The sequence below is a fragment of the Siniperca chuatsi genome, linkage group LG9 (assembly GCF_020085105.1).
Source record: "Siniperca chuatsi isolate FFG_IHB_CAS linkage group LG9, ASM2008510v1, whole genome shotgun sequence".
In the NCBI taxonomy this organism is placed as follows: Eukaryota; Metazoa; Chordata; class Actinopteri; order Centrarchiformes; family Sinipercidae; genus Siniperca; species Siniperca chuatsi.
Genome location: NC_058050.1, coordinates 20,487,940 through 20,502,617, shown reverse-complemented (window position 1 = coordinate 20,502,617; position 14,678 = coordinate 20,487,940). Strand labels below are relative to the sequence as shown.

Below are 14,678 nucleotides of genomic sequence, written 5' to 3'. Positions count from 1 at the left end.
AATAATTTATCATCAAAATGGTGGATTTTAATTGGCTTAGCACTAAACTGTTTGTAATTACTGTGGTTGAGTTCCAGGCAATTTAGCTCCAAATCAATCACTTGGCTGAAACCCAAAAAATCTTGGCAAGTAAGGGGATTGGCTAATGAACTAAACTTCTTTGTTGTAGAAATTTACCACCAGGTATCTTAACACAATTCTACTGGTATAAAGACTAAGTTAGGTGATGTTAGAATAGATAAATAAAAATGCATAGACTCTGCAATTATTCCATAAAACCATTTATCATAATAGCCGTTTTCGGACCATTTTCAGAGTAGGTACTTTCCCAGCACAAGAGAAACCTTGAGTGACATAAGTGTACGGTGATTGCTCCAGATCTAAGTGTGCGTTGATTAGTCGAACAAAAGCAAATGCAACACCGGCAACCGCCATTTTTAAAAACTTGTGTAAAACGTTAGCCGTGTAAACAACAGCTCGTAACACAGACAAATGGACCGACAGTGAAGTCCAGACTTTATTGAGCATATATGCGATGGGGGAAATACAATGCGCAGAAGTGACGTTGCTATACCAACCGCCGGCTGGCTTACATCACTTCAGCGTTCCTATTGGCAGTGCGAATGCAAACAGAAAAGCCCTTGAACGTATGTAGTTTTCTGGGGAGCTCCCCAGTGGGTAGTTCCTCTCAGGGAGTCCCCGGAAGTGTATGGTCTGAAAACACTTTATATCTGAAAACAGCATGAACTCAGAAGTTTAAGACAGAATGCTGTAGAGTTTGTAAATTCAGCTGTAACACCATGGCTGAAACACACCCAAAAACTAAAATAAGTAAATTAACATCAATACTCACATTCCTCTGGTCTCATCTCGGTGACTTTCTGTAGCCACAACTTCCAAGTCACACAGTCACAGGGTTCATGGGCCTCACCTTGACACTCCCTGGAATATACGCAGACAGATACAATCGAAATTACCTACTCAAAGCTCCCATTCTGTCCCTGGACTATACAGTGGTGTGAAAAAGTGTTTGCCCCCTTCCTGATTTCTTAATTTTTTGCATGTTTGTCACACTTAAATGTTTCAGATCATCAAACAAATTTAAATACTAGTCAAAGATAACACAAGTAAACACAAAATGCAGTTTATAAATGAAGATTGTTATTATTAAGGGGGGGAAAAAATCCAAACCTACATAGTCCTGTGTGAAATAGTGATTGCCCCCTAAACCTAATAACTGGTTGGGCCACCCTTAGCAGCAACAACTGCAATCAAGAGTTTGCGATAATTTGCTATGAGTCTTTTACAGCGCTGTGGAGGAAATTTGGCCCGCTCATCTTTGCAGAATTCTTGTAATTCAGCCACATTGGAGGGTTTTCGAGCATGAACTGCCTTTTTAAGGTCACGCCACAGCATCTCAAACGCCTTCCTCATGTGAAGGGAACTATAAAAGTCAGACCTGTGTTACATCCAGTTCCATTACCAAATGTCATGTCAACTGAACTCTTGAGTAAACCTGACAAGTGAACCTAACGGCCACTCTCAGGACCCATATAGTGAGGTGAGGTGCAATGAGGTGTGTAGTATTAGTTGGGGTGGGGTGGAGGTCATGATATGATGGTGGGGGAGCTGTGAGGGCTCTGGAAGTATGAATACTTTCCTAGTTACTGGGTTTGACTCTCAGATGAGTCTTGTTGATTTCAAACAACAGCGTTAGTGGTTGTGAAACATACACTAATATCTGCTACGATGTTACAGTGTGTTCACATTGTTATTGTTATTATGTAACGTACATAGTGGAAGTAGGCATGGGTCGATATGAAAATTTCATGTCACAATTATCCTGGCCAAAATAATTGCGATTCACGATATTATCCAGATAATCATCAAAATATGCTTAAAACTATTAAAATGGCACTAAAACATGCTGGAATCACTTTACCTTATATTCTGTTAAGAAACAAATATTTTTATTGCATCACAGATAGGACACATATCTTTTTAGTGAGCATCCTTTTTAGTGAAAAACAAACAAACAAACAATCTTAAATAAGGTAATCATAAATCATAAGCTCCCCCTGTGTAAATAAAGGACAAATAAATAATTTGAGTCTGTTCTTTCTTACATGATAGTTCCTGTATTTTTTTTTTAAAATTAGGCTCTATTTTTCACTTCTCTACCATGATGTTAAATAGTACAGACAACAATTTCATCAATTACATCAGTATATATAATTTACCCCTGACTTAAGAAATACAGGAATTATCCTTTAATAAAAATAAAGTCCAACTGGCATTGGGCTTTTCAAATCACTCATGTGAGGATATTCACGATTATCCCAATAATGGAAATTCACCATGATCAACTTATCTTGAGTGTGTTTTATCCCAATCTGCGATAAAATCGTATATCGTCCCATCCCTAAGTGGATGGAAGCTCCAGGGTCTGGTTTACATCCAAAAACTGCACACTCTAACATGTTTGCTGTCAAAACTTTCACTACGCTAACTTAGTGCAAGCTCTCGCTCTCTGTACTGACAAGTCTGCTCTGGGCTGGAGGTTTCAGGTTTCTTTGCCGGTGGCACTGTGATTGCCTCGCGAATTTGTGACGTACCAAATCTAGCTTGCCCGGAGTACGTTTGAATCTCAGACTTTAGGGCGGTGTACAGACATCTCCCCCTTCAGTAGAGGAATGTGAAAACACCTCTCTAATGAAAAACTTTGCACTTGGTCGATACAAGTCAGTAAAGTCAAGGTCTGACATTTTTGGGGACATAAACATAAGCAAAACACATTTGAGTGGAGGGGTACTTTAAACTTTTAGAAATTCTAAACATGTTTCCAATTTGTCGTTTTGGGGTAGTGTATGTAAAATCAATGGCAAAAAAATGTGGATGCATCTGCTCACACATAAACATACACAGATATTGACAAACACACTTCTAATGTTACTGATGCTTTTCTGTAAGACACAAAAGTGACTATTGTAATGAACAGCCTACCTGACTACTAGTCATACCGATCAAAACATATTCTTTGCTTCACAATGTTTTGCTTTCAGTAATCTCCATTACTACAACATTAGAATATTTCAAAGCAAGTATCTAAATTTAAACTATAATACACAATTACAATTACATTTTCATGTACAAGGTGTGATACTGATTACTTACCAGCAGAAGAGGTGGCCTTTGCCGCAATCTACAGCAGGGGCCCGAAGGAGGGGAAAGCTAAGAGCGTCTGAGGTGGAGGTCCCAGGGCCCTGGGTGTTCAGTCTCACCGCCCTTTCGCACCCTGCCTCAGGACACCAGCGGATTGCTGGATTGTTCTCCACAAATGCCTTTCAACAGAAGGAACAAAGAAGATTAAAATCAATCGGCAATTCAACAATCTATTGTTGAACTGTAGGTATTTTAGTGAGGGTGACTGTATTACACTTATTTCTACCACAGCGTTATCTGTTACGAGTTTGAAAGTTTTTGCCAGAAGAGATGGGACATGTTGACTTCCATTACAATAATCCCCTACACTACACTGTGCATGTTTTGCTTTTGGAGTCCAAAGTGCTGCCCTATTTTGTAAGTAATTAAGTCTTGACCCATAAATGTTAGATTTTTTTTAAATAGCCTGAATATGATGACAGTGCCTGTGCAGCTTGGGAAAATGAGAAAATGTTCATGTTTCTATGACAACTCAAACAAAGAGGCTGGTCATATATTTGAGATTTGTGCCTGTTAGATTTTTCAATTAAGGCACAATATAGGTGAAAAATAGGTATGTTTGTGCCATTCCATGTCAACTGGCGTCTATATTCACTGAAACTGAACTGCAGGGGTCATGTGTTAATCTCTGAAGGTGAAGATATTATTTCAATATTATGTGTAGAAGGCTCACAGTGGAAAGAAATCTGTTAAGTGCACATCTCGGTTTTTTCTTCTCATTACCTTGATGTCAAACTGGAGGTAGCGCCTGTCCATCTCTCTAGACACCACACTCTCAATGACTTCCACAGGCACTAGCTGGTAGCAGTCAAAGGCTGGGCAGAAGATGTTGTGGGCTTCACCTTCTTGGATCTTTAGATTTAGAAACCTGAGGAAGCAAGCATACATTGCAGACAGCAATGAGGTATATGCAGAAAAACTGAACAACATCAGTGTAAGGAAATTAGGTACACCCTGCGCCGATCCGCAGAATCCACAGGCCAAACCGAAATGACTTACCCTTCCCAGCATGCTCTGCAGAACTCGTGGCCACAGGACATGTCAACAGGTTCTTCGAAGACGGAGATGGAAGACATGCAGATACCACACTGTGACACAAAAAATAAAAGATATAAAATCTGTCTTAAGGTCACAGTACAAATTGTTTCAAGTCAATCTAGATAAATAAAGCCTTGCATAAAAGATCTTTTTTTGAGTTGTAATTCTTAAAACTCACAGGGCCCTCCAATACAATTCATGCATTATTACATCACCCTTTGAATGAAAAGAGTTATGCACATGGCCTTTGAGAAAGTCACTGACCGGTTTTTGCCTGAAATTCAACAATCTTGAGAACAGGCTGACTGGGCCTTCTTCTCTAAATGTGGTGATGGGTGGCCTAATTTTAATATTCAATGAGATGACAAGGCCAGGAAAACTATGCCTTAATAAGCCGATATGTCAGTGTGTGTAACCTACACAAAATGGGAGTCCTTGATTTATGAAAAAACACTGTGCCAAAGGCCAAACCCAGGCCAAGATGATGACCTCTCATTAGCATGTGGCTAACAAATTACTGTTTTGTCATCAGATTATTTTCTCACATCCACATAAACTTGAGACACAAACAGATACAAACAGGGACAAACATACACACTCACAAACACAGGCCTTGTTGCAGTGAATGACTGACCCTAACAAAACACATAAAGGAAGCAGTGTACTTCAACAATGTAAGTATTGATTTGTGAAAGAGCAGAATGTGATATAATCAACTGTAACCTTTAAATGGGCCCTTGAGTAGACCCAGTCGATAGGCACAGTGCAGTTCAAGGCACGCCTTTTCAGAGCCACGACAAAAGATACTGTCAGACAAACACAACCCATCTTTTTTCATAAAGTGCATGATAAATCAAGTCTGTCAGATTCAACTGTCATCTATCAACAGTTTAGTTCACATACCGAAACACTCTGGATTGAAACATCCACCGAAGGAAAAATCATTAATTCATCCAAAAAGATTCTGTCTTGTAACACCACACTTTTCAAAAACTGTCTGATTTTCCCCACAGGTAGCAATGTTATTTCAAAAGCTTTAAAGTCCCGGGTCATCAATGTCAAGTATCAAAAACATTATACAAATTGCTAATGCATACGTTTTGTAGAACACTAGGGATTTATTGAAAGGATCAGCTTTCCATCATTATTGTGTATATAAATTCTCAAATACATATAATATTGAGGAAATGCCACTTTTCCGCTTACAGTGTCAGTTCTAAGGTGTATGTACAATACAATTCGCAGTATTCATTGCAAACACTGCAGTGTGTAGAAGAGTCACATTTTGCATGTTAAAAACCTCATAAAAGTTTTCTGCACTAAATGTGCCCAAGTTTGCAAGTTGTTACACAGTAAAGTCACAGGAAATAAACTGATAATTAACTGGAATGTTTTAAAAACAAACACATATCCTTAGGCCGAGCACCAATTAGAAGACAGGACAGCCAACTTTTTCTTTCTATGCTCCTGACCTCTTCTGGGACACTGTGATTGTCATCAAACATACTTGATACCTTCATTGGCAGTCCTCTATAGTGAGTAGTTGAACAAGACAAATTGATAACAGTATGAAGGACGTCTCAAATTACCTGGCGTCATTTCCATCTTGACAACTGCTCACAAAGAAGACTGCTGAGGAAAATGTCAAGCATGTTTGATAATTATCGGGAAATCCCAGACAAGGTCAAGATAATGGGAGGGCAATTAAACAGGGGGTGTGCCGACCCTCTTGCAGCAGGGGGTCAATGAGGCTCCATAATGACCTTGTAGACGTGCAGGTTCGGTAAGCACGGCTGTGGAAAATACACCTTCCATGAGGTTTTGACAGCACACTTGCATGGGAGCTGTAGTTGTTGCAAGCTAATAAAATATTTGATTTATCTTTGTTAAAATTACAAGGTGCTCAAATTTTACTTTGCAGACAGTACTTTATATTAGCTGTAGAGTGAAAACAATTAGCAGACAGCTACAGTGACACTTGTGTATGCAGCCTTGCATAAACGTAAGTTAGCCAATTCCGTATCTTCCTATGCTCTATAAATTCAGCATCCCGTTAGGGGAGAAGCATGATGAGCATGATTCACACCGAACAAACAAATCTGGAAGTCTCTGTTTTCTCTGTTTTATTACTAATTCCTATATGTTTGACACAGAAGCAGAAGGTTGTAGTGGAATGTTCTTTCCACCTATTTTGATGGTCCCACTCGTTGACCTATGGACAGTTGAATTATATATAGTAAGATTTTTAAATAAAGTATTTTAATATTCTCTCACATTCAGAGGTTGCCTACACCAACATTAGTGCATACTTGTTCTCCTAGGAACAGAGAAGTCCTGCTTGTGTTTATGTTTGTGGGGGAGACCACTGTCATGAATACTAATGATTGCTAGAAATATATAGCTGGGAAAAAATGCCACATAATGCAGAAAGACAGGTGTGGCGGTGCAAATTTAAAGAATTCAGCAGAAACACTTCAGGAAATTTGTGGCACCGTAGGGACTCGATTTAAATAAACATTGGTGTACAGTTTTATGGGTACACTGCCAGTTACTATTAGTCTGTGCGCTTCCATGCTAGCTTTATCCTTTGCCGCTGTAGCAGCTTCTTGGCCAGGAAAACATGCTGTTCCCTGGGGCTACTCATCCTGTGGTTTAATTTCATCTGATGGCTCTTCGCTGATAAGTAACAGATAGACTTCACTAAAATGATGTTCTCATCTACCCTATCTGCAACTGCCATTTAAAGTTTTCTTAAACTTCTCAACATGAGGCGACCTTACTACAGTGCCCCCCCCCCAAAAAAAATCTGTAAAAATAAAAAATAAATAAAAACTTCTTAAGATAAATTTATGAAAACTAAAACAAGGAGTTTTGAGGCAACTGTATAACTTCTTTTTGGTCAAACTTGGGCTCCCACCAGTTCAATGTGAATTGTGACCATCTCAGTTTTTCACTCATCCTCTTATTCTAACTTAATTAACTTAGCGAACACTGGTGAAAGAGAACCCGAAGACATCTCTCACCAGAGAAGACTCCTCATCAGCAGGCATGAGGCTGATTTGATCTGGGGAGGTGAAGGAGGAGCGGGTGGTGCGTGGCGTCCGGGGTGAGGGCAAGGTGTCCCAGGCATTGTAGCCACGTGGAGGCGGGTTGTGCATCTGTACCCCTGAGCGTTGGCAGCATTTCTCCGCATTGGTCATCCAGGCCTCTAAGAGCTTCTCTCTGTCCCAATCTGATGCCAAAAAGTAAAGACATAATCAAAGAAAATGAAATGCTATCACATAAAACCAAACAGAGAGGAATAATTGAAGTAAATGAGAAACCTAGTAGTTTTATTATGAGCACATGACAATGAGGTATGATAGGACAAATAGTTTGGATGACAGTAAAAAAAAATTAGAAATGAAGATGATAGGGGAAAAAGGGAAATGATCACTAAGAAGCGTACAATGTAGTAAAAGGCCACTGCTTATAAAAAAGGTTGGGACACAAAGTTTGAATGGCCGGTTAGGTTGGTCTTTAAAAGAAACAAAAGCTCCTCACAACATTTTTTTTTTTACTACATACCAGACTTTTTTTAAACCATGTGATAAGCAAACAGACCAGGCCCAGTTCCACAAAGCTTCTTAATATAGCAGCTGTGATCTAGAATCACTAAGTTGATCACATGAGCATAAAAAACAAAAATAGTTTATTTTGTGATAATATTTTCTAAATCTTCATGAATGCAGGCCTTAAACAGGCATGGATAAACATCAAAGACAACATAGGACAGAATTCCCATTCAGTATAAGAAAACAAGACTTGTTCTCAACTAAATTCTCATTTCATCCCCACAAAATGTATTCACATAAAACAAAAATGTTTTCAGTCTATTCTGTCTTATATTTGTAAGAATTGGTAAGCACAATGCTGATTCCACCAAAGCCCACAAAAATCCCACTCCAGTGGCAACACTACCACCGAAGCATTTCAAACAGCCAACAACATAGACCTGCTGCCATCTGGTTTTCTGTTTTAGAATAGCGATTTGATCTCACATTAGCACAAGAACAAGTTGGAGAGCTTTTCAGTATAAATATTGAATGACTTGTGGACTGTGCCTCAGTCCAAATTCTCTCTGACAAAAAAAGTCCTCCTCCTAAAATAAGGAACATGACCCGGTCAACTGTGCAATTAGGCCATTATCAGCCTCAAGACATGTTTCACCACCAATCAAATGCCTCAGACTCTAAATGGCCTCGTTTAGATAATGAATATTGCAACAATTTCCCCCATCTCCATTCAATTAAAACTCATCAATGAGTATGACCCTATCTTCATGCCTTTGGCCATTAAAAGGAGTCTGAAATTAAAAGTCTTCACATTTAGTCTTGAATATCAAAAATTAGCTGGGAAACACAAATTGTCAGAAGCACAGACGGATTGACAGGCTGGCAGTTCAGCAGGAAAGCACCAAGAATTGTGATAAGAAAATAGAAAAAGAATAATATGGAAATATAAAAGTTAGGAAGTGTGGACATTTGTGAAAGTTTTCACAAGATATTCATGATACATAAATCCAAAAACCCTTCTCCAGGAAATTAACAAAAATCCTGAAATGTTCCATCCCTATTAAACAGACTGACAACATTCCCATGATAGAGGTGAATAAATATAGCAACAATCTGGGGTCACTCGCTCCCCTCTAAGCTCTTAAAAGTATGTCTAATATGTAGCAGCTAAACAGCAAGCCACTCAGCTCACTGAAATAGAGAATGCGGTATTTAAAGACTGAAAATCAACCCCAAACTGTAACGTAATCTAAATTAAGTTAGATTAATTAAGTCGGGTAATGATTTTCAAAGGCTTCAAATCACATAACTTTGTTAAACATTTGAAGTTAGTCATACACATTATCTTAGCTAGGTTAAGTGAAGCTGTGAAGCTAGTTCGAGAATTAGTGGCTTAAGGCTGCAAATCAAATCAAAACTGTGACTCTGTTACTCAGTACTTGGCCAAGCCTGAGTTACAAGAGCATCAGTCGAATAATTCAGGACAAGTGATTGATGTCTGTGGGCATCCAGAATGTGGCAAAATGTAATTCCTTTACATCCTCAGGTTAAAAGGCTTTCAAAGATTTAGCCTATTGGTAACATACTGTATGTCTCTTGGATGCATGTGTCGTTTCATATCATATGTACTGTGTTTCATATGAGCTGAACTGTGTGAATGTGTACATGATGTTTGTGGATGTGTTACACTCATCAATACCTTAACAAGGATTGTAAATTGGTTTTTAATTCATAGCTATTATTACTTCACACACCAACAGATTTAATAAGGCAACAAAAATGTTACACCCTGTGTCACTCTAGACTCTAATCTCATACTTTATATTCCTTCTGGCATTCAATCTACACTGCAAAGACACTGTTTGCTTCAAAGCAAACGATTAAAGTTTCAGACATATTGCTTTGCTAACATTTTACATTACCACAGAAATTACCTAGCATCTATTTAGAAATATAAGTTACCAAGTAATGCTAACAAGTAATGTATACTTTTAGCAATGATGTATGATGTAGCTTAAGCGAGCAGCATGCCAATATTGGCCAAAAACACCTTTGTGTTACTATACATAATGATGCATGGTTCTGCTTGTTTGTGGACTTGCTTTTATTTGTATGAAAAGCCTGAGTCTGTGGAGTGGACAATGTTATTTACAGTAAATACCAAGTGTGTAAATAAGTACCTTAATTTGTGGACGTTTTTCCTCACATACTTGGTGGAAAAGACAAGCCCACAAAATAGCATTTAGAGCATGTGACAATGACACTCAGCTGAGAGCAACACAAGTGAAATTCTTTTAGATAGAGGCTGTTCATATCTTGCCTCTTTGACTGCAAGGAAATCACTAGACTGTAGCATGAAGTTTATATGAGATACGGCCTCACTAATCCCAATACAAATAAAAAATAGAAGACAAATTTAACAATATAAGTTTTCTTTACAAGTAAACAGTAAAATGAGGCAGCTGCAGCTTAGTGATTAGCTGGTCGTCCACCAATCGGAAGGTCGATGGTTCGATCCCGGCTTCCTCCAGCCCACTTGTCGAAGTGTCCTTGGGCAAGACACTGAACCCGGGCTGTACCTTCGGTGTGTGAGTGTGTGAATGATTAGTTGTCTCTTTGAGCTGATGAGCAGTTAGCATCTGCCATCAGTGTATGAATGTGACACGTAGTGCGCTTTGAGTGGTCGGAAGACTAGAAAGGCACTATACAAGTGCAGTCCATTTACCTAACGAGGATAAGCTCTTTGTGGAAACAAGGGGTAAAAACAAAAAAATGTTTCAAGATTTTTGAAAGCATATCTCTGTTTAAAAAGCAACATTTGGGTATAGCCTTGAATTTTAATTCAGTGTTTTTTTTTTCTTTCTAGTATTTTTGCCTTCAGTAGATAGTGACAGTGTAGATACACACAGGAATCATTGGGAGACAGAGAAAAGACTATGACATGCAACAAGGGTCCCTGGCCAGAATTAAAAGCCCTTTTTACACAGAGATCCCACAATATTGCCATAAAGAAGAGCCGTCATTACGCCGGCTTTGCTTTTTTACACTGAACCAAACACCAGCCCAATGTGTGATTTTAGATAACATCCTGGGGTTCTGCACAGTACCCCCTCAACGTAGGCGGAGCTGATCGTCATAGTGACGCTCTTCCAGCAATTGGGAAACAATACACGGGGGCTTTACTTTGGCCTTGAGAAGCTGCAGCTCACTGACAAACTGTAATCTACACTGTACATTTACTGCCAGATTGACAACTTCACTGCTCACATTTTCCTCTGCACCCCTCGCATTCACTGTCACTCTCTATCTATCTACCTATCTATCTTTCTATATATGGCATTTGTTTTAACCACTAGGCTACCAGGATGCTGCCAGTGCCAACCGTTAAGGACAAGCAGATACTCTACATGTGTGTGATTGTGTGAGTGTGAGTTTAATAGTACCATGGGCACGTAGCAGTGCCTCTGCAGTGAAGAGAGGGGCCTGCAGCATGTCGGCTGTCTCCACTATCAGCATGTCCTTCAGCCTCCGTAGGTCTTGAGGCCGCAGGCCCTCATACAGCTAGAGAGGAAGGCATGGGAGAGGAAAGGACAGAGACAAGAGAGGAGGAATGGAGGCAAAAAAGGAATATGGCAGTTTGGCAGAGAAAAGTAATGAAAGAGCAGAGGGAGCGACAGAGGGTGAGACCAGGGGAGGAGGGGGGAGGGAATGGAAGGAATGAGGGTGGGAGTAGAAAGAAAGATGGGGCAAAGGGGAGGAAGAGAACAGAAGTATTAAAAGCAAATCAAATATAGACGACTGCTGACCCATGACTAAGCCAGGCCCAATGAGCTAACAGACTGATGACAGATGTCACATGCCTCATAGCAGTCAATTTTGTGTGACTAAGTTGAATGTGTGTTTGTTTATGTCTAACCAGAACATCTGCAATTTGAAGTGGATGGCAGGCCAGCAGAATTACAGAAAATATTTAAACACTGGACTACAGACAAATTGTGCCTGGTTCCAAGAGGAAACTACAGACCTACAAACTCTATGACTGAAAAAGTTTCAGTTCTTACAAAATAGGTTTCTTCTGCTCATTACTTATCCTACGTACCCTAAAGTATAGGGTTTATCATTAAAATGCTGCTCTCAAGGAAAAGAATACTTTTTAAATTGTAGGTAGTATTCAGTACCAATATTTCACCACTAATAAAGTAAGTGTTATAATACACTCCTGGCTAGGTTATGGTATCTAGGGCAGCTTACTCAAAAGAGTTTTATCTGAAACAGCAGCAATGACAAAAACTGTTACAGGCTTCATTACATTTTTCAACAGTTTAGTAGAGACTATATAGAAGTTTGGTATTGGTAATGTTATAAGTGGCACCCAGTTGAGGGTGACAAACTAAAAGCTGTATACCCTATGCCTTGATATGTTATTCTGTACCTCTCTTCGGTCGAGGGCTGCGTACTCTGCCTCTATACCCTCTGCCTCGGGGGCAAGAGAGAAGACCATCTGCGACTCCAGGCACAGGGCCAACTCCTTGTGGTGCTGCTTCTCTGCACAGTCACATGGAGTCTCGCGGTTTTCGTTCTCCGCAAACAGGTCTGCTTCTCTCTGCACCAGGAACTGAGCAAGTGAAATCAAGAGGAACATTTGGCTTTGAATAATGGGGCACACACTATATGCATGGACGTGTACTATAGCTCTCTGGCTTTAGTTTGAAATTACAAAAACAGTACCACTAACTCTGTGATTGTAGTTAAAGGCTACACAATTATGGCAGAAATACCATTCCCAATTATTTTGATATATACTGTCTGTGATGATGATTATTACTTACAAATTTTTTATCTCAGGACCCATAAGTGGATTGCACTTGTGCATCTTAACATGAATGTTCACTTTTTCACTTTTAGAAAGTGCAGCATTTCTTAAAAGTAGCAGCAGAGAGAAAGTCTCCTTTTGATTGTTATTGTTTTGCTTCTGAGCAAAATTTTAATAAGTGTTTTTTTTCCGCAATGGCAATGGCTGAGCCACTAAATCTAATAAATTGTTCTCTCAAATATGAATAAGTAATTTCAGCTTCCCAGACATTTGTTCAAATAATTCTTTTCCACTTTGCTTTTTGCTCCATTTTCCAAAGTTCTATGTAGGATTTCTCTCTTTCTATCAAAACAGACCTGCCTGCATCCCTATTTTGACATTCGGTTTCACACTTGGTGCAAATTACATTTTGCTATACAGTACATGCCACTGTACTGCTTTCGGGGGGAATTAAAATTTAAATATTCAACAGTACAAAATGACATAATTAAAAATCAATGAAATGCATGATACAGTGCATTGCAATTTATGTATCTACAGTTAATTGTGCAGCCATAGTTGAATACATCTGTTTTTTACAGATTACACAGCTAGGTTATAAAAACAAACACAACACTACACTACAAAGGCAGATATTGAGACACACAGTGATGCGATGCATCCTGCCTCAGGGATTAATAAAGATGTTCTTTGTTGCAAGGTATCTTCCCAAAACTCACTACGGAGTGGTTTGATCAAATTAAATATAATGGACATGAGCATGCAAATTATTGTTCCTGACCCAAGATCGAGACTGGATCTAACACAATGCCTCAAACCAGCCACTATTCTACAAATATTCATAGTACAAAAGAGCAGATATTGAATAATTTGTGTTAACATCAGGGTAACTCCAGCCCCTTTTATCTTCCTTCCACTCAAATTGCTCCCTGTGTTAGTGAGGCTCTTCAGTTTCCATCTATGGAGCCTTTGATCTAAACCTAAAATGTCATACTAGAGAATATTTTACATTTGCATGGACTGAAATATATCCACAGGATTTTGGAATCTCACCTCAACACAAGTCTTCATGCCTGAGGCAGCAGCATAGTGAAGGCATGTGTTTTTCTTGTTGTCGGTGGCATTGACATCAGCACTCTCATATTCTCCATGGTCCAGCTTTGCTCCAGTCCATGTCAGGATGATTTGTAGACATTCCGCCCGACGATGTTTGTCTTCATATGGCCGTGAGATCCGGGGTTGCAGTGCCCCCTCTGAGGTCAGGATCTGGGGCCCCATGCAGAGAAGGTGCAGAGATGTCTCATTGTGCACATTACGCTTGTTAGGATTCCCATCTTTGCTTAGGAGAAAAGACCTAAAAGAATAAGACAGGGACAGGGACACCAGTTGATTTCAAACATTTGCTCATTGGCCCAGAAATGGCTTTGGGCAAGCAAAAACATTTTAGTTACCTTTTTATTTCAGCTTTGGTCAACAAAGTAACCTCCCAGGGTTTACAATTATTAGCCTGTATTGTTTTGTTTTTGTGAGCCTATGTGGGGGCCCATAGCATGTTGTTTTACAACTTTGTAAATAACATGAAAATCATTTTATCTTCTGACAAACGGGTGGAAATAACCAATAACCAATATCACTTATTTCTGTTAGGCATAACTGATTAAAGTTTTAGTATAACTGTATATACTAGAGCATTTTAAGTAGTGTAATTCAGAATGTTTGAAATTAAATCTACAGAATTACACAGTAGAGACCAATGTGGAAATGCACATTGCACCTCAGGTAAATCATTATCCAAATGAGTTAATCAGTCTGAGTCTCACAATTTCAGTGCTTCATGTGGAAAGTAAACTAGATTCATCCGAATCATATCTATCCATTCATCCATCCATCCATCTATCCAGTCATATATATTGCTTCCACTTGACTTTGCCGTTACCTGCTGACGTTTACACCCACTCTAGCATTTTTTAAAGTCAGGTAGTCACATAAAATTGAGCAAGCATCCTTTTAGCGGAGAAACGATAGGGCCTGAGAGGAGTAAAGACAAACAC

At 39.2% G+C, this 14,678-nt stretch overlaps 1 protein-coding gene across 2 annotated transcripts in view; it reads right to left on the bottom strand.

The window, feature by feature from the left end:
- LOC122881219 (ankyrin repeat and IBR domain-containing protein 1-like) overlaps nt 1–14,678 on the bottom strand; it is a 36,725-nt gene that overhangs the window by 18,729 nt on the left and 3,318 nt on the right. For both annotated transcript variants that reach the window (XM_044207093.1, XM_044207094.1), the window contains exons 3-10: nt 13,681–13,981; nt 12,247–12,429; nt 11,258–11,375; nt 7,284–7,492; nt 4,222–4,310; nt 3,946–4,090; nt 3,175–3,341; nt 854–942 (exon numbers count right to left, since the gene is read on the bottom strand). In XM_044207093.1, the coding sequence (XP_044063028.1) occupies nt 854–942; nt 3,175–3,341; nt 3,946–4,090; nt 4,222–4,310; nt 7,284–7,492; nt 11,258–11,375; nt 12,247–12,429; nt 13,681–13,981 (1,301 nt within the window). The remainder of the gene's footprint in view (nt 1–853; nt 943–3,174; nt 3,342–3,945; nt 4,091–4,221; nt 4,311–7,283; nt 7,493–11,257; nt 11,376–12,246; nt 12,430–13,680; nt 13,982–14,678) is intronic.